This window comes from Parasteatoda tepidariorum, chromosome 5, assembly GCF_043381705.1.
Source record: "Parasteatoda tepidariorum isolate YZ-2023 chromosome 5, CAS_Ptep_4.0, whole genome shotgun sequence".
Taxonomy (NCBI): Eukaryota; Metazoa; Arthropoda; class Arachnida; order Araneae; family Theridiidae; genus Parasteatoda; species Parasteatoda tepidariorum.
In genome coordinates this window covers 17,218,309-17,245,859 of record NC_092208.1, presented here as the reverse complement: position 1 = coordinate 17,245,859, position 27,551 = coordinate 17,218,309, and the positions used below count along the sequence as shown (strand labels likewise).

Genomic DNA, 27,551 nt, shown 5'->3' with positions numbered 1-27,551 from the left:
GTTTTTAAATTTATTAATCTCGAATCTACATGCAAAGTGCGAAAATAACATTTTCCCAACTGATTCACGTAAGACACATTAAACACTTATTTTGTACCGAAATCTTCTTTTTTGTTCTGCTCTTCATTTTCGTTTTTCGTATTTTTTCCTTTTTTTATTTTATCTTTGAAATACGATAAAGAGTCTAACAGGGATAAAGACGATGACCAAAGAGAAAGCCCCAACCAACATCCAAGAAATCCACCCACATAGCTGAATAATTCAATGGACTGAAACAAAAAAAAATTAATTAGCTGAATAATTAAATGGACTGAAACAAAAAAAAATTAATTAGCTGAATAATTAAATGGACTGAAAAAAAATTAATTAGCTGAATAATTAAATGGACTGAAGCAAAAAGAAAATTTAACCATAAGAATACATTATATGTTAGCCGTTGGCTGATTGCATATTCCAGTTCTTCGACAACAAGTGCAATTATTTTGAAGTGCTCTAGGCTAATTGGGAAAACCTCCAATATTTTCTAATTATCTTGTCCTTCTATAGCAGTGTTTCCCAACCTTTTTTGTGCCATGCCCCACCTAATCCTTTCTAAAATTCTTATNGCTTTAGGAAATACAATCGCGACAGTTTTCTTGGTACTGAATTGAAGATTGTGGGACGTAGCCCAGTTTTCAAATTTCGTCAAAATCATAGTGGCTTGGGGTCCAAGTCTATCGAGAAATGTTCCGTTGAGAAGTAAAAGGAAGTCATCAGCGTATGCGATTATTTGCTCATTAGATTCCCTTTTCATATTTAAAAGGGTGTTCGCTATCAGTAGCCATAAGATCGGTCCCAGACTGGTTTACAACTACTAATGCTCAACTCCGTGGACTTGTTATTTTGAACCCAATTCAGAAGACAAGGGAACTCCTGGATCAAGTATAAAAGGAAATTTGCCTTCGTGGAGGACATTTGATAGAACTTAAGGTCTGGTTTGTTAAGACAAGCGCCATATCTGGGCGTCAGTGGAAAGTTGACGTAGGACTGACGCCAAAAAAATACTTTTTTGTTAGCTCAGCGTGAGCAGTTGGTCCAACGCAGACATTATCTCTCATTGCGCATGCGTTAATAACGTAAACAAATATTTATTGTGAATTTGTATTGATTTTGTTATTGTTGACCATTGTTTTAGTGAACAAATAATGACTTTGTCCAAGAAAAAACACATTATAGCTGAGCTAAATGAAGAGTGCTATGTTTAATGACGAAGCTATGTTTAATGTCCAAATCAAAATCTTGACTGATTTCAATGTGCTGTTGGATGCTGTCCGCCATTGCTTCTGTGGTTAACGTCACGTTGTAATCCAACTGCAGTTGAGTTGGACGGCAATTGTAGTTCAAGATGAGCGTTTGATGACGTATATTATCAAACTCACAAATGGACCAATCAGAGGTTATCGCTGATTTCCAGCTGACGGCCTCCTGTCCTAAGAAACCAGACCTTAACTCGTATTTGTGTTACACGGAGAGGAAGACCACGTGAGCATCCCATGATTAGCCTAACAGCAAGGGGACTCTAACCCATGATCCGTCTACCACTGAGGAATATTTCACGTCAACACTGTGGTTGGTGTAAGCCGGATGCGGAATTCGTATCAACCATCGGATTCGAACTCGGTTCACTTTATTGGAAGGCGAACTCTCTATACCCTGAGCCATCAAGGTTTATCCTTCATATCTTGAGGCTTATTAGAAATATATCGTTCCTTGTTGATTTCAGCCAGTTTGCAATATGCTCAGAGTAATATATTATTTTTGTAAACTAGCCTTATTAAAAGTTTATTGCAATAAGGCTAAACAAATGCAGCAGGTCAGAGCAATTCTTTTTAAATTTCCCAAATAGCCTGAAACCTAAAAAAATATCAGAAGGATTTGAAAGTACTGAAAATATTTACCCCGACCTGCCCCAATTCAGGACATACTGGTAAATGTTTATTAAAACCAAGTAAAAACAGAAAAGAACATAAAAAGCAAAAAGTGCATAAAATACAAGAGTCATATGCCAACAGCTGGGAGGGCCTCCATATAGTGCTTGTTTGAAAGTACTGAAGACGTCTCAAATTAGCCTGTGCATTGCAAAGCAAAAATATTTGCAAAATATGTAAAAAAATATGATGCTAATGAAATATGGTAGAGCAAGATTTCATTAGCATCATATTTTTCGCCACACTGGATCATATTAGCAGGATCATATTTTTTCCTGGAAGTACTACCCATGCTCAACTAAGCATATTTTATTCACTTTCTGTTGTTTGCTAAGTTATTAGTAGGTTAATGATATTCAATCATTTCCAGACGAAAATATATATTAAATATCGAAGCTGTAAAAACCAAAAATAACTTAACTTTTGTGTTCACAAGAAAATATTTCGCTCAGTCAAGATGTAATAAACCTAAAATTCGACTACGAGTATACTCCCCCCCCTTCCTCCAGAACGTGGACACGTACCTAGGTTTGCAAAACCCTTTCCTGTATAGTCCACGTCTAGCTACCAATCCAGCTTGCAACAACCTCGGGAGCGAGCCTGATCATACTGCTAAGACTGCACCAATTTTATTAAATTATTTTTCTCAAAAAGAATTAATTTAAACAGTCATGCATATTTAAACCAAAATATGCAGTTTCTGTCTCCAACTAAGTTTCAAAAAATTAATGGCACTCACTAATGGGAAGTGGAAAATATGTATTAAGTATCAAAGTTATTAAAATAACATCAAATTAGTTTAATATTTGCAAGAAAATATGTGTATCAGTAATTAGAGAAAGTAATTCTGATATTATAAAAATATTATTTAGTTTGTACATAAGCTTGAAAATCAACCATGAGATTATTTTCCTCTTTTTATTAAACTTTTTTAATCAAACGTAGTTACATCAGTAAAGCGATTTAATCAATAAAGCACATTTGATGCAAAATATTAATTTTTTTCTGTTAAGGTATTAGATTGAAGGTAATCAATAAATTAAAGTAGGAAAAATCAGTTTAAAACTTAAGTTACAAAATAAGAAGCAGCATCATTATTCTCATTCAGCATCATTGCTGAACCTATTCAATTAAAGCTTCATCACAACAAATAAATTAGGCTAATCAATCATTGTAGCCTTTAGTATTTTCAAAATATGGCATCGAATTTTCAAGTACTTATCCACATGGTTTAAATAGTTAACATGATATTAATTAGTTTAAGCTAACTTTAAATTGGTTTTTAAAACACATTTTATTGACATAAACTACGAAATATACTCAAAAGCATATCTCGGATTGAAATATATATTTTATCGATAAATTTAGATTTTTGTTAACGAAACTGCGGTGCTTACCCACAATCTTGATAGTATGGTTCAAATAGTTAAGTCGGAAGTGGGGTCGAAAGTTTCTCTCCCTTTTTGCGTATTTAACCATAATTTGAAAACTATTTAAGCGTATCGAAACATTTTAGCATATAATTATAAAGCATATATTTAGCATATATTTTTAAAACAGGTCTTAAATGATAAAATACAAAATTCGAACGCAATTAGTTAAATAATTTTCGACAGTCGAAAAACGTGGGTAGGTACTTAATTTACGTCGTACTAGAGCGCAAGACTTACGTGGCACTTACCAAGTATTTGGGCGTGTGAGCATAAACTAGAATTTTAGGTTCATCAATCTTAATTTCCACTGGAATTCTCGCTTTGCTGAAAGAAAAATATAATCATTAATAAAATAACGTAAGAAAATTTCAAAAAAATAACATCATTTCTATGGTTTTGTATAAAAATGTAAGAAGTAAAATATTGAGTGTAACATATGAAAATTGGTTTGATATAGTATCAGTTAACTTTCCAGATAATAGGGAGATTTAGCACTTTTAGCTTCCGTACTTAAGATTGAAGCAACTGCGCATGCTCGAATTTATTATAGATGCTACGCATGTTACGTTATATTGATTTACGCTACAAAGACAAAACTACAAGCACGCTGTTTATAGCTGTTAAATGTTGTTTTCTGTGTAACCCTACCTTCGAGCTAAGAACATGGAATTTGAAAAAATGTATTGATGAAATTTAGATGTGAATCGTATAATCTTACAACCATTGCTTCATTCAATAAGACAATAATTTTATTGGTTTGGTCTTCCTATGGTTGTCTTGCACTAGTTCCATAAAAAACTAGATGTATTTTTATTATTTCAAAATTATAAATTATATTTATTTTAACCATACAATTTAGTTAAAAAAAAGTTATTGTTGACGTATGCCTGTTTAGGCAGAGAGGTGCGATCGTTCTTGCTTTCCAGTGGCGCCATCTACGGCCGAGAATTTGACTTCTGCCACACCATACGTCACACCCGTTTATAGGACGGACCCATTCATACATCTCTTCATTCATCCACAGACCGCAATTGTGACTTGAATCAGAGAACGATCGATCTTCAACCCAGAACTCTCAGAGGTATTGATTTGTTAAAGGAACATGGAGGACTTTTGCGACTCGACTGATTTAACGTGCATCAGTCACTTTACTACACGGGGAGTCTTCGGTCGGCGGGGTTCGAACCCACGAACTCTCGGACATGGGCCCAGCGCTTTACCGACCAGGCTATCCCGGCCCAGTTAAAAAAAATTAAATACTCAACAGAAGATCAACAGTTTTTAAAAATATTATTATTAATAATAATAAGCGGCATTTCTTATCGCTGAATTCATAAAAATCTATAATCTACCAAATTTTTCTGCTTACTGATCCGCAGTTTCACGTAGTGCAAAGCATCTTGAATCATGTGCCATAGCTTTAACGAAAATAGTCTTCATCCCTCGTAAATGTTTGTTTTGATTTTGTGGTCAAAGTTAAAGTGATATTCTACTACGTTAAAGTTTTTAACTTACGGATTTTTGTAAAATCTTTTATTTTCATTTACGTAAGTTTGATATGCTTGTACGGGAGCATGCGCATTTCACCCGAACTGACGCATGCGCACTAGAAGCAATCATGCGCAATCACTTGAAATCTTACGTAATCTTACGAGAGTACGGAAGTTAACGTAAATTTGCGAAATCTCTCTATGTACATTTTATATAACGTTTATCTTTTATCTCATTTTATAAGGAAAAAATATTAAATAAGACTATATCAACTCGATATTTATAAGTTACACTGAATAATTTATTTTCTACTTTTTCATGCAAAACTATAGGACAGATTTTTTTTAAAAATTACATTATTTTATATGATATTTTCCCTCTTAGAATTTATCAAGGCATATAAAAAATTACGCCTTATTTATTCCCAATATTTCCTCATTTTCGTAAATTTGATACTAACAGTAAACCTGAAGTCTGATATACACTGAGTGGCCAAATTATTATGATCACCTCAGAGTTTTATTCAAATGAGTTATTGCGTCACAGCGCTGCCGCTAGAGGGCAAGATAACTATAACACGGGAATGCTGGACAAGTGAGTCATCAGTTATACTGTGTTGCTAGCTCAGATATGGGAAAGAAAAGTGATTTAACTGAATTTCAACGTGGAATGATTGTGGGTGCGAGATGCGCCGGAATGAGTATCAGCAAAACGGCTGCACTTGTGAAGTGTTTCAGAGCAGCAGTTGTTAATGTGTCCAAAGAATGGACAATCAAGCAAAAAACCGGGTTTCAACGTCAGACTTGTGGTCGTCACAGGGCACTGAATGCTCGATCAGAGAGAAGGCTGGCCAGGGTTGTGCAGCGCAACAGGAGAGCAACAGTGCGACAAATTGCAAGTGATTTTAATCAAGGAGCAACTGTGAACGTTTCTGAACGGATTGTTCGATGCACATTGCGTCCTATAGGGTATGGAAGCAGAAGACCTGTTCGTAAGCCTCTATTGTCTGCTTTAAATAAGCGCAGACGTCTCCAATTTGCAAAGAAGCACAAACATTGGACAGTAGAGGACTGGAAGAGGGTCATGTGGTTCGATGAATCACGATTTCAAATGCATCGCGCTGATGGCAGGATGAGAATATGGAGAAAACAGCACGAAAGCATGGCCCTAACTGCATTGCCACGACACTTCAAGCTGGTGGTGGCAACGTTATGGTATGGGGAGTGTTCTTTTGGTATTGTATGGGTCCTTTAATTCCTGTACCACAACGCCTTAATGCCCAAGGGTAAAGTATCATCGCAGATCAAGTACATCCGTTTATGTTAATGGTGTACTCTGGCGGGCAGGACAACGCTCCTTGTCATAATGCTGGCATTGTCCTCAGATGGTTCGAAGAGCATGACGGAGAATTTAACTTGCTTCGTTGGCCAGCACAATCCCCAGATATCAGTCCAATTGAGAATTTGTGGGATGAAATTGAACTGGCGCTCAGACAGATGAATCCAGTAACATCAAATTTGCAGGAATTGGCAGGTGCAGTTCAGCGAGCATGATCTGGCATACCTTCTACCACCTAGCAACATCTCATAGAATTCATGCCCAGACGAATTAAGGCAGTAATACGCTCCAAAGGTGGCCCAACAGCGTACTGAAGGGGTGGTCATAATAATTTGGCCACTCAGTGTATTTGTCTAATTAAAGAGGAAACCTTATTCATTTCTACTTATCGATTCCATCGTTAACAGTAAAATACTGATACTTAACTGATTTTTACCGGTAATTAACAGCAGTTATATTATCAGTAAAATTAAAATATTAATAATAGTAAAATTAAAATATTAATACATTGCAAAAAATACGATAAAAATGATAAAGTTAATATTACTTCTTTCCTTGGATTGGGTGGACATTTTAATTGAATTCAGAGATTGTAACTTTTTTATTCAGAGATTGTAACTGATGACTAAACAGTTCTGATCAGCACTAAGAGACAATGCACTGAACATTATATATTGCCACAATTAATTCTAAAAGTTAAAATTTCAACAAGTATTTTTGACGTCAATAGTATGGCTGATTTTCAGAGTTCCTCTAAATGAATCAATACCTTTTTCTGCCATTAGTTTTGCTTTTTAGTACTCTTCTTGTTTTTCTTCATTTCAATTGCTGTTGATTTTTAATTATTTTGTTCTTTAGAAACACGTTTTAACTGCACAACTATAAACAAAATAAATTTCTGAAGTACTACTTTGGTAGGGTAGAACCCGGTCCACATGCCGTCCACGTTTATCACTGAGTTAGTGAAAAATAAGTAATCTTTAAAGTACATGAAATTAAATTTTAAAAACAATCGTCTGCAGATTTATTTAAAACAATGGTTAATGTTAAATTAATCCGAAAAAAATAATTTTTCAAATATCTCTCTCGATCTAATCGACTAATTATTGGGATTTTCTGATCTAGCTTTATACCCATACACTAGGCTAGCTTTGTATCCATAGACTAGTAGTATATATGGGTGAAACCGTTGGGTAAACCTATTTGATATAGTTGAGAAACGCGATCTTCGAACAGGCCGTTCCGCTTCGTCGAGGGCTCACGGATGATACAGGAGGCAGAAAATGCAGAAATCAATCAGGCCTATCAGAGGATACCTATCAAATGGCAATTTATTTAAAGATGTGACTGCGCGAACAGTAAAAACAACAATAAATCGATAAATTTGCTTATTTGGGCATCTTCTTCAAAGCAAGTAAATATGTGGTTCAAATTGTCAACTATTTTCGTTGAGACGTGGTGGCTTAGTGAATAGAGAATTCACCGTCCAATGAAGTGAACCGGGTTCGAATCTAAGAGATGGCTGGCAGATACGAATTCCGAACCCGGCTCTCGCCGATAGACACAAAATATCCTCAGCGGTAGAAGGATCATGGGCTAGAGTCCCCTTGCCGTCAGGCTAACCATGGGAGGATCTTGTGGTCTTCCTCTCCGTGTAACACAAATGCGGGTTAATTCTATCAAAAAGTCCTCCACGAAGGCAAATCTAACCCTTTGGTTACGGTAATCTGCAAAGACGGCTTCATGGGGATTTTCAACATCATGGTTGTCGTGGGTATAGAATTGGCAACAAAACATTCGAGCTTTGCAAAATTCGCTCTACCTACTCAGAGCATTTTAACCCTAAATGACTAAAATGCTTAAGCTTCTCTCCTAAGTTACCTTCTTTTCGCCTCGTTCACTGAGGCCGACAGACAAGGTCACACAGCTTCTCATCATTTATTAAGAGGTGTAGGTAGTACTTAATTTCCTTTTTTGGTTGTCCTAGTGTTGACTATTTCTTGATTATCTTTAAATATTCGTTTGTCTAGCATGTTGAACTACTGTTAACTGTAGAAAAGAATCAAATTTTAATAAAATTTATTTAACGCATTCTTTTATTCCCCATAAATTAAGCTTTTAAAAAAGCGTGCTCAATATTCTATCACACCAGTAGTTTCTTTTGAAACAAAAGTGAAGCTTTTGAAAATTTAAGATTGGACTACCCATTCACCAAGTACTGAAAATTAATAAACTTATATTGTTTTTAAATCAACTTACGTAGCTTCTCTATACATCCTCTGAGAAGACTTCATGAAAGCATAAAAGAACAAGTAAAAACATTGAAGATAATTGATTATCACCGAGTGACATGAACAAGGTACGTAGAAAAAGTTCAGTGTATAAATAATTTTAAATACAGTAAGGGAATAAATTGTTACTTCTCATATAGTAACACCAGTTTGCCTCAATATATTTTTATTGTTGACGATAATGCTGTTAAAGTGAGAATCCCTTTAGAATCTACTGAAAAAAGAATGTCTTCAATAAGAGTTTGCTTTTACTAAAATCACTGTGATTGGCGCTGCTAAAACTGTCTGTGCTAATACGCAAGTCTCCTAATACCCATCCGCAATTTTGGTCATCATTCCATCATAGCTAATTGATGACAGTTACATTTGTGGAGAGTAGACCATGAAGGAGTTTCGTCACCTATGGTTCCTTTTTCCTTAAAAAAATAAGATTCAGACCAGTCGCTATTGATATATGTTAACTACACATAAGCAAACAGAGTATATTTTGTGCAACGCAGAAAAAAGCAAAGACACCGCGAATGGAACGTAAATAAAGGTATAAAAATGGATATCGTTTGGTTTGATTCTATAAAAAAGAACGTAACTGTATAAACACAAAATGGCAGTAGAAAAGTAACGAGAGAAACACGTGCAAACTAGTTTAACCAATAAGAAAAGAGGAACAAGCTTGGAAAATAAAACAAAAGAAAGAGATACGCAACAAATTGAAGGTTTGGCAAGAATTCTAATGTGCATGATGTAGAAACTACGTTAGAATAGATTTTCAAGCATTGGGAAAGGAAGGCTCACTAGCATTAACGAATCCTTAACGATATAATTAGAAATTTTGAAATATAGAAGGATTCCCAAAAATCAAAGATGGTATAGGAACAACATCACATTCATTTCTGATTATAAAATTGTAATAGAATTTCCTGTTTATTCATTGCTCCATTTCAATTTCGTAAGAGTTTCCTTTTACACTTTGTTTAATAGCCGTGACTGACTATATGCATCGGTTTTTCGCACTTCAATAGAAACGTGCTGATTTTCCTTAGATCACTTTCTGCTTAGGCACGAGCCGGAATTTTGAGTGCATGTGGCGTGTAAGATATCCATTCACCGTACGGTACATATGTCTTTTTAACGCGATCTAAGTGCCATCTCTTCACGAGTTGTTCGGCGATTGAATGCATTGGAAGCAATTGAGCTCACGTTGCTCTTGAAAAATCAATTTGTTCACTAATATTTTCAGATTCACCTTGTATGTAAACAATGGCAGTGTGTATTGCATTCATCTATTACTTTGCCTCAACCTAATATTAATTGTTGAAGTAGGTTAGAAATTAAATGAAAATATGCTAAAAAAATAACAAGTATTGTAACGTTAAAAATAAGTCTAAATATCATAGAGCAAATTGCAGATAAATAATGTAGTCTGTTTGAAATAAAATTTAAAAAAAATGGAGAAATTCTAGCCTTTTAAACAGCTATAAACTTTACCTTTCTTTTAAAACAAGCAATTAAGTTTTACTAACATATTTTTCGAACATATTAATATTCAAATAGACATACGGTTTTTTTAAAAACAATACTGATAAATATGTCAGCTATTTACCCAATCTATAAATGGCCTATCTTGAACTCTGATTGTATACCTTCTCTCCCTATAGAAGAATAATTATAGATTATGTGAGGATAAGGATTTAATAAAAAAAGTTTAAAAGGGAAATAAACATTATTCATTAACAGTGTAAAATGTGGTTAAGAAGCAAGCTTGTCGTTAAGTTTTCCGCATATTCACAAAACATATCAATGCATTTATCGGGAAGCAGGCTCAAGTTGTTCAAGCCATCTTGCTGGAAACCAAGTCGTATTTAAACAATACTATATGAAGCGAACTTTCCTTCATATAGGATTTCTTTATTTTTCAAAAACAGAAAACAGTCACATGGTGTTAAATATGAGCTTCATGGAGGTGTTTCGAAAATTCCCACTTTGCTAACACTATACGGAATTGTCATTCAAATGGATAACTACTACAATCAACATACAAAGGTGATTGATTTAGGTGCTTTGATATCATTTGAACTGTCTTACGAGGTCTCTTTTGTCTTTCAGCTCACGAAATCGAATTACGTTATCTTTCAAGACGTTTTGCTATTCCAATGGTTTTAACGCATTTTTTAACTGACGCAAGCGATCATTATTTGTGCTTGTAAGACAATATCGGAGACCGTTGTCTCTAGTTAAAGATAATTTAATAGTTCCATAACACTTATTTTACATATGTTAGTACTTATAACCTTTTGTTTTGTATGCAACCTACAATATTCCTAATTTCATAAAAATGCTCATTAAAATAATTTAAAAAAATTTAAAGAACGAAAAGTTTTATTACATTTAATATCGTTTGGAATATTGCTATTTTTTCAAAGGCAACTCACGATAGTCAAAATTTATCGCAATCAAGAAACTTACAGTCCCCTTTCTAGGGGGGCCTCAGTGGGTCGGGATAGCCTGGTTGGTAGGACGTTAGATTCCTATCCGTGAGAACGGGAGTTTGAATCTAGCCGTCTGAACGCACCCCGTTAAGTAAATGGTGTACGTTAAATCTGTCGGATCACAAAGTCATCCGTATTCCCATAACAAATTATAGCTCTAGGGGTACTGAAATGGAGATTGGTTGTTCTCTGGTTCAGGTCAAAATTACGATCTGAGGATGAATAAATGGATGTATGAATGGGACCCCCTATAAACAAGTGTGGTGTATGGATGCCGTGTAAGTCGAATTCTTGGCCATAGATAGCGCCACTGGAAAACAAAAACAATCGTATCCCTTACCTTTATAGCTTACAACAACAACGTCATTATTGGGTTCAAAAGCGTCAGGATTGGGTTCAAAATTACAAGACTACGAAGTTGAACACTAGCAGTCGTAAATCCGAAAACATTGGGTTGGCTGTTCAACGACAGTTATAAAATAAAAAATAAAATATTGGATGCCTTGTCACTTATATTAGTATATTTGATATCGATTAAAACAGTACCTATTACCAGCTTATCAGTGCTGTTGTTGTTGTTACACATCCCCCTGGAGAAGGAAAGCCTAGACCAGGTCCAAAAGGTTCCGTCGCGTCAGTTCCTCATATATCTGCAGAAAGTCTCGATCAACCAGCAGGGAACCATCTGACTAAGGGTTGTTTGCAGCTTCATTTTAGTTAGAGGAACCAGTAGGACAGAAGACTGACTTGACCTCTGGATTCACCTGCAGTCGTTAGCTGAGCAAATTGGAACAGCCTTCACGCCTTATCAGTATTACCCATTACCAAATTTAAAAAAAGTACCGGGGAAGTAGGACTGTAAATTCCAATGGTAAAAAATTTGAATTTGTGGCAGAATTGAAGGCACACACAATTACCGGTAAAATCTATTACCGCAGGTACCTATATTATATTAGGTGCTTATTGGCACAGCCCATATTATCAATAACAAGTATTATCTATTACCATAGTTAATTAAGCATCACTAGTGTCTAAAAATGATTTGACGATTGTTTACAACTCTTCAAAATGAACTAAACATTTTCAAGATCAGCAAAACACTTACTTGCAAGCAACTTTACAGCTTGATGTACAGTTCACCATTAATTTACGCCTTTCTTCCTCGGAATTGCACATTATATTAGGCGTTCCAGGCTCTTGAACTAGAAAATACATGAATAAATCAATCAAATAAAAAAGAAACACACTGAAAAATGTACATATAAGCACTTGATAATGGAAAAACCTCTGTAGATTTGAAAAAATAATAATATTGAAAAAGTCGATATGTTTCAAGAGCTAGAAACAAAGGTGCCCATTCTCTAGGCTCATTAATTCTGTTCTTCAACTATTTTCCCATCTCTTGAGTCTTGAGAAAGGTCTGTTGAGTGTGTCGTTATAGTATAGTTATTTGCTGATTACTCCCCACTATAACAGTTTTGAAATTTTATTTTGTTTGGTACAGAGTCACATTGTTGTACCAGGAAACGACTTGGCTGATTTGGCTGCGACCACTGTTTTAACTCTACCTATGCCTTTCTTGGACATAAAAAAAATTATATTAGACAGTTTATCACATCTCTGTAGCAACAACAATAGCATATTAAAATAGTAACAAATTACACTTCATAAAATCAGATTTCAACCCTTTACCTGCACTACGTTTACCGCACGCAGACGTTTAGCTAATCCGGTCACACAAGTTTGACGCATCTTCATTTGCTGTTCGGCACAGCATGTATTTTTGTGGACTTTGTACCACTAAACTCTACATTCAATTAAATACAAAGCCATCATTTAAATATTATTAATAATTGGTAAGCTTAGTTTGTATATGAAATCGACTTCCTTTTTTTTAACAAGTATCTAATTGCAATGTAAGAGCCAAAATTGTGATATAGTTTATATAATATGAGTAGTAAGCCTACAATGAGAATATTTTTATTCAAACTGTTTCTTAAGAGAGTATATTTCATAGAAGTGAAAGTGCATACTTACACGAGCATGCTTCTTCGATTGTGAAGAACGTCCACGGATGTGGACGGTTATAGCAATTTTCCCATAATGCATTAAGGCAGTCGTAGATGCACACCTGGCGAAAGGCCATAAAGAATTGTTTTATTACTGAGGGGAATAATAATAAGAGAAAAACATTTAAAAAAAACATTAAAAAATCATTGTCATATAATTCTACTATTACTTTTGATAATAAAAAAAGATATGCTTAATGTACTTTAGAATTACGTAAGTATACCACCTTAGAACTACCCGAATTTTTAAACAATTTAATCATTATCGTAATACTATTGAAATTCGAAAACTAAACATTATCTCGATGGTATTGTATTATGTTGCTGAGATTATATTTAAATACGGTAAAAAACCTCTCCTACTTAAAAAAAAATCGTTAGAGAATATTAGGCAACAGCGATATGAATTTAAATAAAACTATTTTCAGTGACAATATTCAGTGATGATATTCCGTGTTACTGATAGATCATATGATGTATCCAATCTGGGACATAATCCTAACATGCATATCCCTCGATGACAATCATCGGCAACGAAACCGACAAGCCGTAAGTGCAATCGTATCCTCAACTTCCAAAATAAATTGCTTGAAAATGCTCGAGTGATACAACAATCACAGTAGCCGGAAATATCAGCAATCAGCTGTGAAAAAATTGTCTATAGTTAAAAGCGAGTCGCACTTAGACCAATCAGATTGTTTACATTTTATAACGTTTCAGTTCTATCCAATCACGTTTACAAATGTAAATAATCATGGCGGAAACGAAGATCGAGAAGACGAAATTTTTCATTGATGTTTCATCATCCTGAAACAGAACATTTTTGGAGAGAATTATTTAAATTCGAATATTAAAAGTTTTTCGTATGAGGAGATGTAAGACTCAAGGCAGTTGATGTACCATAACAGCAGCCCGCACACCATTTTAGTGGCGGTAAGTGCAGTAAACTAATTTTAAGTTAATTTTTATAAGAATATTTATTTGTTCTAAACTAATGAAATCAGAGCTTGTTATAATTTGTTTCAATCAAAACTATGATTACTTTTGTAGAAATAATTTCTATTTTTATAAATATGATGAATTTTTCTGGCGAGAAGCTTCATATTAAAATATTCACCAAGTAACTTGCCAAACGTTGTTGCATTATTCTAACATCTAAAATAAAACATCACAAAAAAGAAGATATAAAAAAAAATTTGATCGCCGCAAGGCTATCACAGGTTAACCATTGGCAAAATAGTTGTTGTCTAATTTGTTTTGGAAAAGTAACTTTATTGTGTTTTCATCTAAGACTCATCTCGGTAAACAATTTCGCAGACATATTTAAATGCAGCTCAGACACATTCTGTGTAAATTCTTTTGATGACTGAATAGACATTGAACAGCCAATCGAGATCAATATTAACATTTTCGGATTGGTACAATAGTGTTTGAAGGAGATTGTAAGTTGCATCATACACCCGTTTCGGATTTACAAGTTCATACATGAAATATGATTTGAAAGCAAGTTTTTTTTTTCAATTTTACATGAATAGTGAATGAATCGTTTATTTTGCGTGGAAGATAGTCTACTGTCTTGTGCAAGTTATTGGGTACGGTGACAATGGATCCTTTTATCCCTAACTGGTGATCAGCACCCAGTTCTCGTATTTGCATGTAGGGCATGTAGGTTGCGGTAGGGTTCAATTATCTCAACCACTCTGATACTTTTGTTAGGGACAGGCTTCATGCTTGCGTTTGAGAACAGAATCCTTTCGTTTTTCCGCTTGTGTGTAACGCTTAAGGCAGGGGTGTCAAACTCGCGGCCCGAGATGAGCATTTTAGCGGCCCAGTCAATATATCAGACGCAAAGTAAAAATAAAATAGAAATGTGAATTAGAAACGAAGCCAGCATATAAAATGATAATATACTTTATTATTTTTATAATATTGCAAGATTTATCTTCTATTTTTGATGTAACTAAGGATCAGATCATTACGAACATGTTTGACATAATTAAAGCATTCAAATGTAAACTATTTCTTTGGGAAAGGCAACTGAAAAATGAAGATTTAACGCACTTCCTAACGTACAACAAGAACAAATCTATTTTAGATGGTATTGCATCGTATCAAAAATACCCAGAAAAAGTTTCGAATCTTAGAACAGAATTTGAAACAAGGTTTAAAGATTTTAATTCTTTGGAAGACAAATTTTGTTTGTTTTCTTCCATTTTCTCAATAAATATAGACTCAGTACCCAGTAATATACAAATCGAAGTGATTGAAATTCAGTGCCACTCAAATTTGAAGGTAAAATTCATTGAAGTGGGTGTTCCTGAATTTCAAAAATATTTACCGGCAAGGTTTGAAAATACTCGAAAATTCGCATATAAAATTAATTCCATGTTTGGAAGTACTTATCAGTGCGAGCAATTATTTTCTGTTATAAATGAAAATAAATCTCCTGCCCGAAACCGTATTAATAACTCTCACGTTGGGTCAATTTTGAAAGTAGTCTCGGCCAATACAATTTCTCACGAAATAGGAAAGATGGTAGCAGAGAAGAGATGTCAAGTATCAGGACGAAAAAAAATAATTTAACTTTATATATGTTTATTACAATGTACTATTCCAAATAAAAATATTTGTTTCCATGAACATAGATTTTTTTTTTGCGGCCCGCCTAAAATTAAGCATTGTTTATTTGGCCCAACTTAGCTTTTGAGTTTGACACCCCTGACTTAAGGTATTCCCGTCTACTTTCTTTGGCGTTTTCAGCCTCGGTAAATTTTGGCCGTGACATCGGTTTTTTTCTTGCTTCAACTCTAACTTTTGGGACCGTGTCAATCAGTTAGGACCCTCTTTATTTGTGATATTCACCTGAATTAGAATTGAAAACGATCCAGTTTGAACTGCAGGTTAGAATTTCTGATTCTTTATTAGAACAATAAAAAATTAAAATATCGTTCAAATGATGAAATTCTCTTTTATTCACAACTCAAGAAGTATTTATGGAATCTCAAAAATAATCTCCCCAACTTGATGCGTAACTATGTAAGACAGCGACTATGTGATTGTCAAAATTCACCGGGTGATGTTAACAACCACCACGCGGTCATTCATAGTAATATATATAGAGATATCGCGCAATCGATATTAAATACCTCTTGTGATGTGGGTCCATTTCTATTATTTTTAATCCATTCTTCTTCATAGTCCCGGCAATCTGTTTTGTACGGAAGCTTCAGCTTATGATCTTCTTCCTTGAGTATAAATAGTGTTATGTATATTTGTAGTGCAGTAAAGATTGAAGAAATAATTCAGTTTGCCAATATTATAATAAATAATGCACTACTGATTAAAGAATGAAAAAAAATATGTTTCTTTAAAAATCACATTATTATTATTGATACCAGCGATGAGAGACGTTGTGGATTATTAGAACTACTGATATTGTGGTAAAAGGTACTTTATAAATGCTTGTTGTGGTTCACAGAAACGTAATAATTCCCAAAATTACAATGCCCATATGAATCTCAAATGCCCATATGAATCTCAAATGCTCATATGAATCCAAAAATGCCCCTATGAATCCAAAAGAATCACAATTAGTCTATTAAATTGATCTATCGTTTTTTTTCTCAAGAATTTTGCTAATAATAATTAAATAGAGAACACTGGAGAAAAAAAATTTCATCTTAAAATCCAATAGGGAACACAAGTTGTGTTTATTCTTAAATAAGAAAGTGACCGAGTTTCAGAACTTATTAAGTATATCTTGAAGGCCCTCTAATAATTTCAGATACAGTCTAACTTGATAAAATTTGTTAAAAATTTTGTTTATCTAGTCCAGTATCTAGTATTATACGGAAATTAAAAGTAGAACTTAAATTTTTATCATTTAACTGTGTTTATGTATCACCTTTTTGTGTTTTAAAACTATTCTTATTAGTTTTTATGTTAGTTTATTATTTTATAGTAAAAACCAGTGGAAAAAGTATTTATTGTTTTTAAAATTTATGAGAGTATTTCATGTGTGCCTAAACTTTCGTCCCCCACTTTAGAAGTGTTACTTTTTGAAGTTATACTTCTTATGCGACTTCCAACAAGATTGCGTTAAACGTTTAACGCTACATTTTTATTGGCCGGGAAATCACGTGGTGGGATTCAGTTTTCCCTCATTTATTTCCATATTGTTTTGGTTCTCACTAGCATGAAAATAATAAAAGTATTGTTTTTCTATAAATATTTTTTTAGTTTGTTTTGATACACATAAATTTAATAGGGCAGTATATTTTATTTTCAAATTCAGTGGATAACAATTGTAAAAAATGAGTGAAAACAATCTCACGGACAATGAGACGGATTTAAGGTTATGTCAAGGTACGTCTCTTGTGAATATCAATTGATTGTTTCTCTTTTGAAATTACATTATGACGCATTCACACACATTATTAATACAAAAACATTTTCCATGGCGAGGCGATGAGGCAACCACAAGCACTTCCACTGGTTCAAGAGGGAAAAATGCACAATATTACCGTTATTACAGAGCACGGAAGCGAGCGAAGCAGGAAAAAGAGTCGTTGAATAGAACTAGTAATCCTTCTACGACTGCTGATTCTTCTACAATTAACGTCACAGGTTACGAAGTTTAACTTCTTCCGCGCTGAGAGACTCCACACACTATTTTATTTAATATAACCGTCGTTGAACAGAGGACCCCATTTCGTACTTACGACTACTAATGTTCCACTCCATAGCCTTGTAATTTTGAACCCAATCCAGAAGACAAGAGAACTCCTGAATCAAGTACTGTAAAACATTTGCCTTCGCGGAGGACTTTTTGAGGGAATGATGGAACTAACCCGCCTTTACGTTACATGGAGAGAAAAACCAAGAAAATCTCCCAATGTTAGGGGACTCTAACCCATGATCCGTCTTCTCCTGAAGAAATGTAGCGTTAGCACTGTGGTCGATGCGACCCTGGTGCGGAATTCGTATCAAAAATGCCATGGCTGGGATTTGAACCCGGTTCACCTCATTTTAAGGCGAACACTCTATCCCCTGAGCCACCACGGTTCTAGAATTATTACTTGAAAAAAATACTACGATGTGAACTATTAAATCAACAGTTGAGGATGGCTTAATTTTAACGTTGTGGCAATAGCACAGATTAAAGTAGCGTTGTCTTAGAGTTAAAGTATTGCCAACTCCTTAATTATTACTGGGGTCTTACTTGTTGCTTATCATTTTTGGGTGAATTTATCTAGATGCATTGAATACTTTTCAACTATGTTAATCTTGTAAAATAAATTAATTTTTCTAATAAAACACTAAAAGTTCCCCGTTATCTTTAAAAATGTTACAATATTTTATTTAGCACGTTAATACCGTAGAAATTGTTTCAAAAGAAATAACTCAAAAACTATTGACTATTTTATCAATGTTTTTTTTAAACTGGGAATATAGCTGCGTACTGTCAATTACAAGGTTAAAAAGAGTACATTATATCCCTGGAAATGTAAAAGTAAAGCTAGTAAAAGGAAGAATTAGAACCTACCAATTTGACGTGTATTTTATATTCTCTATTTGGTACTAGAGCAACGCCGTCAAAATTTGGATCAACTAATGTGAAGGGGGAATGTATAGAGAGAAGCGCTCGCGGTGTTGAGAAATAATCATAATGGTCCGTTTCATCTAATCGAACCTCAAAGGCTTCAGCAACAATCGCTCGTACGTCAACTAAAAGGGAAATATGATTTCAATTATGGTTACTATTTACATAACAATTCCAGATTATTCTAATGTAAAATGTAAATGTGTGTCTATATATGTAAAATGTAATAATGTAAAATATAAAAATGTAAAAATGTATTCTAATGTAAATATGTAAAATGAATATAGTACATGTTAACGAATTCGAAAAACAGAAAGAGAACATTTTATGATCCATTGTATCATACTTCGAATGCTATATACTATTCTATAACTATTACAGTTCTATAACTATTCTATAACTATTGCATGTTCTGAAATTATATTTGTTCTTTAGAATGAAGTAAGCAATGTTGAATTCACTTTAATTTGTAATGAATTGAAGACAACAAAAAAGAAATATTTTACTTTAATACACACATCTGTAACAGTATGGAAGTTAACGGTTGCAAGCTTGTTGATAATAGAAAGGTAAAAATTATTGAGAAATTTCGAGAATTATAGAGTTTTTTCAAGTTCTTCTGCCTTTTCCTTAGGGAAATTTTGCTTCTTATTTACTACTAAGAAAATGTCGTTCGACTTTGCCAATGATTATGCCTGAACTAAATGCCTGATATTTTCAGGCTCCCGCTAAGAGTCGTTCTCAAGCGTTGCGATCGCGAATTAACATCAAGTGTCATCCACTACAAATTTAAAAAACTGTATTTGGAATTGAGTGAATGAATAAAAAGTATTTTATTAAGGATTGAAAATTTGAATAAGATACATAAATATATATATGCAGAGCGAGAACAAAATTGTAGGAATTAAAAAAGAGGCACGTGGTATCAGATAGCTATAAAAGTATAAATTTGGTGACGTGGATCACACGTGCTACCACGTGATGTTCTTTATTGAATTTATCTGACACAGCGAATATAAAATGATTAAATATTTAAATGTTCGCAATCAAGGTCTTTTTTGCTCAAATAGAGCTATATGTTAGAAACTATCACTGATGTTATCTTTAAAATATGTGATAAACTGAATCGCTTATAGTAAAATTTCAAACAATGACTAACGCTTAACCAATCAGAAAATTCCGTTTTGCTTTTTGCTCAGTCCTATTTAATTAATGAATTAATGTTTGAAAAAACTGTATTAACATCGATTGTCATCCACTAAATGTTCAAAAAAATGTATTTGCATTTGAGTGGATGAATAAAAAGTATTTTATGAACGATTGAAAATTCGGACAAGATATAGGGAGAGTGTGAACTAATAGTAGGAATTGGAAGAACAGTTTTAATTATTAGGATGAATTGTGAAAATGTGAATTAATTCTTGTTATAAGTTTGTCACCATTAGAGTTAAACGCTTTTTTTTTCTATTTTCTATTATTTACTAAAAAAGCACAAGTTTTACCTATTAGAATAAGGATTTTAGTTTCAGCTAGATATTATGGTTCATAATATTTTTTAAATTTTATAAATTTAATCAGATTATGGAATGAACTGAAAAATTGGAATGGTGTAATTTTCCTTAGGATCAGCTCCAGGGTGCACACGCTGCAGTTTTATAAATACTGTTATAATTTTTTTCTTCTTCTTTTTCCTTTGTTTCATATTATGATTACGGCATGATTGCTTTGCTTTTGATTTTTTATTCACTTAAACTAGCATTTTCTTTAATTTATGAGCCTGAAAGTATTTAAAGGTTTTTTTTTTCAGTAGAAAAATTAAATGTATTTACCTATTTTTTGTGGTGCGGTCTCTTGTGATGCTGAAATGAAATAAAATGAGTTAAAAAAGGTTTTCAGATATTTTTTTAAAAAATGCATAAAATAATATTAGTAATAACATTTTAAAATATTGTTTTTTTTATTTAATTAATAATTTTAACTCGCTGAATTCAGTAAAAGTTGTAATAGGCACGCTGCTTGACAACAAAGATCTGGTTTTTCTCCTAATATACACACACTGATACTTTATTTTTGCTGAAAAATATTTCAGCACAATTCTGTTTCATGCAGATTTGTTTCAAGTCGCTATGCTTGGAGAGTTGAGCGTGTAAGTTATACTATTTAATTCAAAACTGTTGAAAAATCATGCTTTTCATTTTCTTTATAAGAAATCTTATAATTATTATTTTACAAAAATTATACTAAAGCCTTTAAGAGTAATTAACCACAAATATGTATGCTATCCATTAACATAAAAGTAAAATAAATTTTCCAAGACATTTGTTATTTACACTTTTTAATCAATATGTCTCTCTTATGTATTGTGTTAGAATAACATAAAAATACAATAATGTTTAAAAACAACGCAGTAATTTTCTTGATAAATCATCTGTAATTCTTTTGAAAGTTACGAAAAGAAACAAACTGCCCACAAGCAAGACATGCAATCTATTGTTAAAGAAATACAATTTACCGAGCTCTCAAAACAATATTTAAGGTATACGATTTTATTGAACGCAAAACAACAACAGGGACTAAAAAGCACAGATGTATGTCTTTTTTATCCTGCGTAAAGGAAGAGTCCAAAGACCATAACTTCCCACAGGCGACCCAGAAGTGTTTATTAAAATAGTCAATTATTAAAATAGTTAAAAATCATCATTAAAATAGTCAAAAATAAGTGTTTGTCTTAAAGCTGAAAATATTTGAAGATAAAAACATAAAGTATGATTAAAATCAACATTGTATCCTGCAGAACAAAAGGGACAGCCGGGATAACAAACACCAATTCGGTGTGTCATGCAAAAAGGTAAGCCTAAGTATTTTTAAATGTAACTGTAATAATTTTGTTGTAACAAGAGAGTAGGCACTTAACTGTGCACTTTATATATTTTTACTGCATAACTGTAATACAAAAATAGTAAAAGAAAGAAATACATACGAAATATCTTCAAATGTCTCTCAATTTCAGTCTTTTTAGTCGGCTCACTTGTAATTGCAAGATTATTCATGGAATAGCAATGTTGCACTAAGCAACTAATATAGAATGGTCCCTCCAGACGTTCTCTGTTATGAGAAAAACAACAACTTATTAGTATAATAAGAGAAATAAAATGCAAAATATCACACTTGTATAATCTTTATACATGTGACAGATTGAAATAGAACAGCAGGAGTAGAACAATTGATGCTATTCAAATAGTGTACTCGCTTCCCGATTTTGATGCTGAAAACTTGTACCGTTTCTGGTGCCGGCTATTTATACTTCCAGGATTCAAAGTAGTAAATTAACTTGACAAGATCTAAAAATAATAGTAACTCTTAGCTTGAACAGGGACAGAATAAAATGTTGATTATTCAACATTTGTTAAGTGAATTAATTCTTGTCATAAATTTAACACCATTAGAGTAAAACTCTTTCGTTTTCTATTATTTACTAAAAAATTGGCTACGTGAAGTTTCAAAGAAAATTTTTAACAAAACATATCAGCGAGCATTTTTAACAAAAGGGAAACGAATGACTAATTTTCATTTGAATTGCCAATGCCAACAACTTCAAGGGATTTTGATTTTCAACCATCAAATTATCGGGAGTAACCACAATTTGAATAACATGTTTAAAATATATGGTTTTGGTCCCGTAATGTCAATCTCACTTTCAACGAAATGAAAATGAAGGAATTGAACAGAGTTTTAAGTGAAGAAAATGTTGTAAGCACAGATATAATTATTAAGCACTAATATAGAATGTTGTAAGCACTGATATATATTGTAAAATGTTGCAAGCACAGATATATATTATATTCGCTTATAAACTACTTATAAGCGAAGATGTGTAGAATGTAAAAAATAATTAAAAATTATTTATATTTTATTATATTATTTAATAAATGTCGAGAAAATATTTATTTTTATAATAAAATTTTTTTATAAAATTTTGAACTATGTATTTTAAATGACAAAATACAAAATTAGAATGAATTCGATAAAATAGTTTAGGGGTTATAAAGTTTTGAAAACATCGGAGTTTTAAATTTTCATTTAACTAATATAGTCAACTAATTTCGTCCACATTTTGTGTTTTGTCATTTAATATTATCTTTCTAAAAAAATTCACAGCTTAAAATATATTATATTTTTGACTATTACGTATTAAGCAATAAAAATTAAAAATTTACGCATCGTTAAACTGCTTTACGGTAAGCGTAAAAGTACTACTAATGGGTTTTTTTTCTCACAATTATTATCTTTGCTTGTTTTCAAGATATCCCTGTCCTCAGCACGCTTTAGCCTCCCCAAAATACTCTAAAAACACAAAAATAAATAGCCAAAATTTCTGCAAAATTTGGGTGAAGAGAACAGATAAGGAAGCCATTGGATTATCTAACCTTTCGAATGAGAACATTTAATAAGGAAAATAAATATCATTTTATATATATTCCAGTCTGATAGATACAAAAGTTACAGATCTGGGATACTCTTCAGATATACAGGTATACTCACAGGAAAGATCCAGGTATACTCCAGGTCTTTACTCAATATTATTGTAAAATATTATTGTCCAGGTACTCACTCAATATTATTGTAAAACTTACTTTAATATTTAAATAATTTTACGCTAAAATCCATTTTTAGCGTAAAACAAAATTTTACGTTAAAAATCAATTTTACGGATGCTTCAGTGAGGGTTCTAATACCTTTTTACCGTAATTTAATCCGTAATTTTGTTCAGCGTAGTATAGACAGATTTCTGGCTCTTGTGCTAATAAACCTAAGCCCGTAATAACAATTTCTTGCTATATCAATTTTTACTTTATTTCAGTTTTTGGAATTCTTAAATAGACTCCACGTTGAAATTTTTAAAAAAAACACGCATTAATGAAATGTTTTATGAATGTTTTATGAATGCTTTCATTCTAAACATATAAAATATTTCATTCTTTTGCCACGATGAGAACTATTTTATAATGTTAAAAATCAATTTTTTGAAGAATAAACGTTAATTAAAAATGCCCTTTTTAGATGGCTATTTGCGTAATCTATAATATTATATTCTAGAAATTATATATTATATTATATTATATTATATTATATTCCACTTTTTTATCTAGAAATTTTGAAAGCCATGAGATTAATTTTCATTTGCTATGAGGGGAATTACTTGTTTAAAAAACTCTATAAAACCTTTCCTATAAAAAACTGATCATAGGCATTAAAGTATAAAATTAAGTCTTTTTGGTCCAATTGTGCAGGTAAATGGTGGATCCGAAAATGCACTTTAGTGAAAATCTTTTTCTTTTGCTGTCGAAATTTGATAGAGGCTGAAATTATTATTTTTATTTTTTATTTTTTTTCCACCGTAGTTGAACAACACCCAGTTTTGGGTTTACGACTACTAATGTTCAAGTCCGTAGACTCGTAATTTTGAACCAATCCAGAAGACAAGGACACTCCTGGACCAGTACTCCCGGAAGTATGATTTATTATATGGGAACATGGAGAACTTTAAAGTTATGTGAATCGACAGATTTAACGTGCATCAGTTATCATTTACTACACGGGGAGACTTCGGCATGGACTCAGTGCCGTACCAACCAAGCTATCCCGGTCAAATTATTTATTTTATATTTATATTTTATATTTATATTTAATATAAATAAACACAAATTGATATTTTTTAATGTATCATTTTTTTCAACGATTCTTACTTTTTTCCGGAATCGTCTATTTTTAGAAATCCTTCTGGGATGGCATTCAAGAAATCCACCTTTCTCCTGTCATAGTCCATATCATGAAAGTGCAAGGATGGTTTTTTAGGAACCTGAATTTATAAATCAATAAACCATTACAGGATCAATCATGGAATAGTATATAAGAGGAAATTCAGGCAACATGACTTTATTTAATCACAAAATGATAATGTATTTATTTTTAAGTGTCTTAGAGTCTTCCCCATTGACAAAAACCTCTGTATTGAATGCGTGGTAACATATTTGTATGCCGAACTTGGAATAGTATGCTCGCTATTTTAAAAAAGAATGTCTAGTACTGTAATAAGTGCTAAAATAACTACATTACAAAAATAAAGCACTTGAAATTAATTAACCGAAGCTTTATGAATTAAAAATTAATTTGTTGAAAAAATGAAAATTCCTTAACATCGAATTTGAGAAAAAATAAAACGATTTTTTTAAAAAGCTTTCTGAAATAAATTGCCGTGACAATATTTTTAAAAAAAAAATGAACCCGGGTTAACAAAATGAAATTTAAAACAATAACTAAATATTCAGAAATTTTAAAGTGCAGCACGAAATAAAATAAGGTCAAACAATGTTCTAAGAAGTAAAATAGAACGTATAAAAATGAGAAATTTTTTTTTAAATATTGGATTCGTAAATAAGTTCATGATAGAAAGTAACATTCAGCAGCATCTGTAGTTTTTTACTATTAAGTTACTATTAAGTTGTTACCATTAGTTACTATTATAACTATTAAGTTACTAAAGTTTTTTGTGAAATTGAGTAAAAGTGATTGATTTCGTCGTGGTTTTGTAATACAGGTAGTTCTAGGAAAATCTATGTTTTAGTAGGAAAAAAAAGGCGAATATTTAAAATTTATACCAATGCCAGCCAAGAAATTTTTAACAAACTCAGTTCAAAGGTAATAAATTGTTTAATATAAAAAGAAGACTTACATAAAAATCAGACATATTTAAATTTGCTCCACAGTAGAGGGGGTGGTCGATGCAAAATTTCTCCGGATCTTTTACGTGTCGGCATTCAGACTCGTATTTGCTACAAAATACACTCCTTTTGACTCTAGAACATTAAGAATAAATTAGTGTGTGCATGCCATAAACAGGGTATTTCATGATTAATGATTACGATCATGTATACATAGTTTCAGAATCTTTATCAATAATAAAATGAAAAAAAAACTGTTCTTGTTGGGGATTGCAAATTGATATTTAAGCAAGAGGAAAAAGACGAAGCGAAAACCTAAAGCATTTTAAACGAGGAATGCGATATTTTAAACGTCAACACCTGTTTAATTGCTTAAGGAAATTTAAAACATGAGAATGGTGGTTATTAGAGCCGCTCTCAAGTTTCAAACAGAAGCCAAACTACTTTTAATGAAAACGGAGCAATTTAGAGGCTAAAGTTACCACGCATTGTTTATAGTTCGGCCTTACAACACATTCTGCAATAGGCTAATGCAGCGCCTCTAAACTGTACTTGTAAGCGAGATAAGATCGACGTTGTTTTTGTTTTTAAGTTACAAAAATTATAATACTAGTAATACATGCAGCGTAACATATCTTTCAACTGTAATTCGCATGCAAAATAAGACAAAACAGAGGGAAGTAGAGAGTTGCTAATTCTTCTCTGACGCATTAACTGTCGATTTCCACAGTACATAACTACTCTTTATATAAATAGAATTGACGTCTTAAGGTAACGCGATTCTCCCTTTCTCCACACTTTTACCCTCTCTGTTACCATGGTTACGAAAAATCTTGCTTTTTCTTCACGCCAGTACGTTTTAGTAAGAAAGGGGAACATACTGGCTTGGGGTGAAAGCAAGACTTGCGGATACCATGGTAACGGAGTTGGAAAAAATGGAGAAATCGTTTAACCTTGAAACTAAAGTATTTGCAAAGAACATATCAAAATTACCGAATGCATTTGAATCCTGCACATTTTTCTTTCTTTTTACTTTTAGTTTTTTCAAAAAATGGTCAATATTTTTTTCCTGTTATGTTTCCGAGAGAGAAAACTAAGACATAGTACTTACGGATTAGTATTGCAGATTGTCACAGCTGGTCTCAGGACGTAATCTGGTTCCTGTATTTCTATATCTACAATTGTCGGATAGGTGTAGAAATAGATAATAAACTCTGTAATCTGGTAAACGAATCCAACAACACAAAGTATGAAAACAATACATTTTATCATTTCCCAGAGAAATCTGCGCATTTTCTTTGAACTTTCCATTCCACGATTTGTTTGTTGCTTGTTTCCTGCAAATCATGAATAATTTTAAAAGCATAAGATAAAAAAGTTTTTTTTTTTACGTTATTCACGATAATTAGTTTTAGTTTTTTTAGAATATATTACAATGTAAGAAATTATTAAAGTTTTGTCAAAAAATAGCTTTTTCTTGTTTTTTATAAACTGTTTGTTTACCATACCCTCATTTTAACCGTCTGGTCGTTTGCGACACCTAAAGAATACTTTTCAGATGTTGTCAATGAATCCATTTCCTTTCTCGTTATTGAGTGAGATAGCTTCGTAAAAGTATTCCCGTAGTAGTCCTCTTTGTGTCAGAGGGGAAAAAGAGGTTAAGACCCCGCCACTGAGAACCGAAACAAAAATAGCTCATAACATTAGACGGCGTATTTTTTTCTTAAATTTTTTCAGAATTATTAAATTTTGGAAATTTGAAGAAAAACAAAACTGATTAAAAAAAAATATAGAATGAGTTTGGTTTCTACGAGCTGACATTATTCAACCAGTTCAGAAAGCATATAGTTTTCACTGTAAAAACTGTGAATTAAAAATCTTCGACTTTGAGGTTGAACAACACAGAAGATTGTGTTAAATATCACTTCATTTCAAGTTAACATTAAATCGAGAGTTCATATTCACTTCAAAGTGTGTAGTTAAATCTAAACACAAGTAAAAGAGAATGCTCATACCAAACTCACTCTCAATTAAACAGATTGAGAATTATTTTCGCTTTGGAAAATATCGTTTTATAGCATTGTCTCAATATCATTAATAGACCGATTACAATTAAGATCTGTATTTGCTGCTGTATATATATATATATATA

At 32.5% G+C, this 27,551-nt stretch overlaps 1 protein-coding gene across 2 annotated transcripts; it reads right to left on the bottom strand.

Annotated features, from left to right (window-relative positions):
- LOC122272021 (uncharacterized) lies at positions 1–26,729 on the bottom strand. 2 transcript variants are annotated; one of them, XM_043054989.2, is made up of 12 exons: positions 26,511–26,729; positions 25,411–25,534; positions 24,425–24,537; positions 21,658–21,782; positions 20,507–20,536; positions 18,621–18,802; positions 16,222–16,320; positions 13,044–13,137; positions 12,112–12,208; positions 10,121–10,169; positions 3,649–3,724; positions 131–269 (listed from the first exon to the last, which is right to left on the bottom strand). In XM_043054989.2, the coding sequence occupies exons 1-11, from the start codon at positions 26,708–26,710 to the stop codon at positions 3,698–3,700; spliced, it is 1,140 nt and encodes a 379-aa protein (XP_042910923.2). In that variant the 5' UTR covers positions 26,711–26,729; the 3' UTR covers positions 131–269; positions 3,649–3,697. The 2 variants fall into 2 exon arrangements, with proteins under 2 accessions (XP_071036971.1, XP_042910923.2); XM_071180870.1 differs by lacking the exon at positions 10,121–10,169 and having other exon boundaries at positions 1–269.
- Between the last annotated feature and the right edge of the window lie 822 nt (positions 26,730–27,551).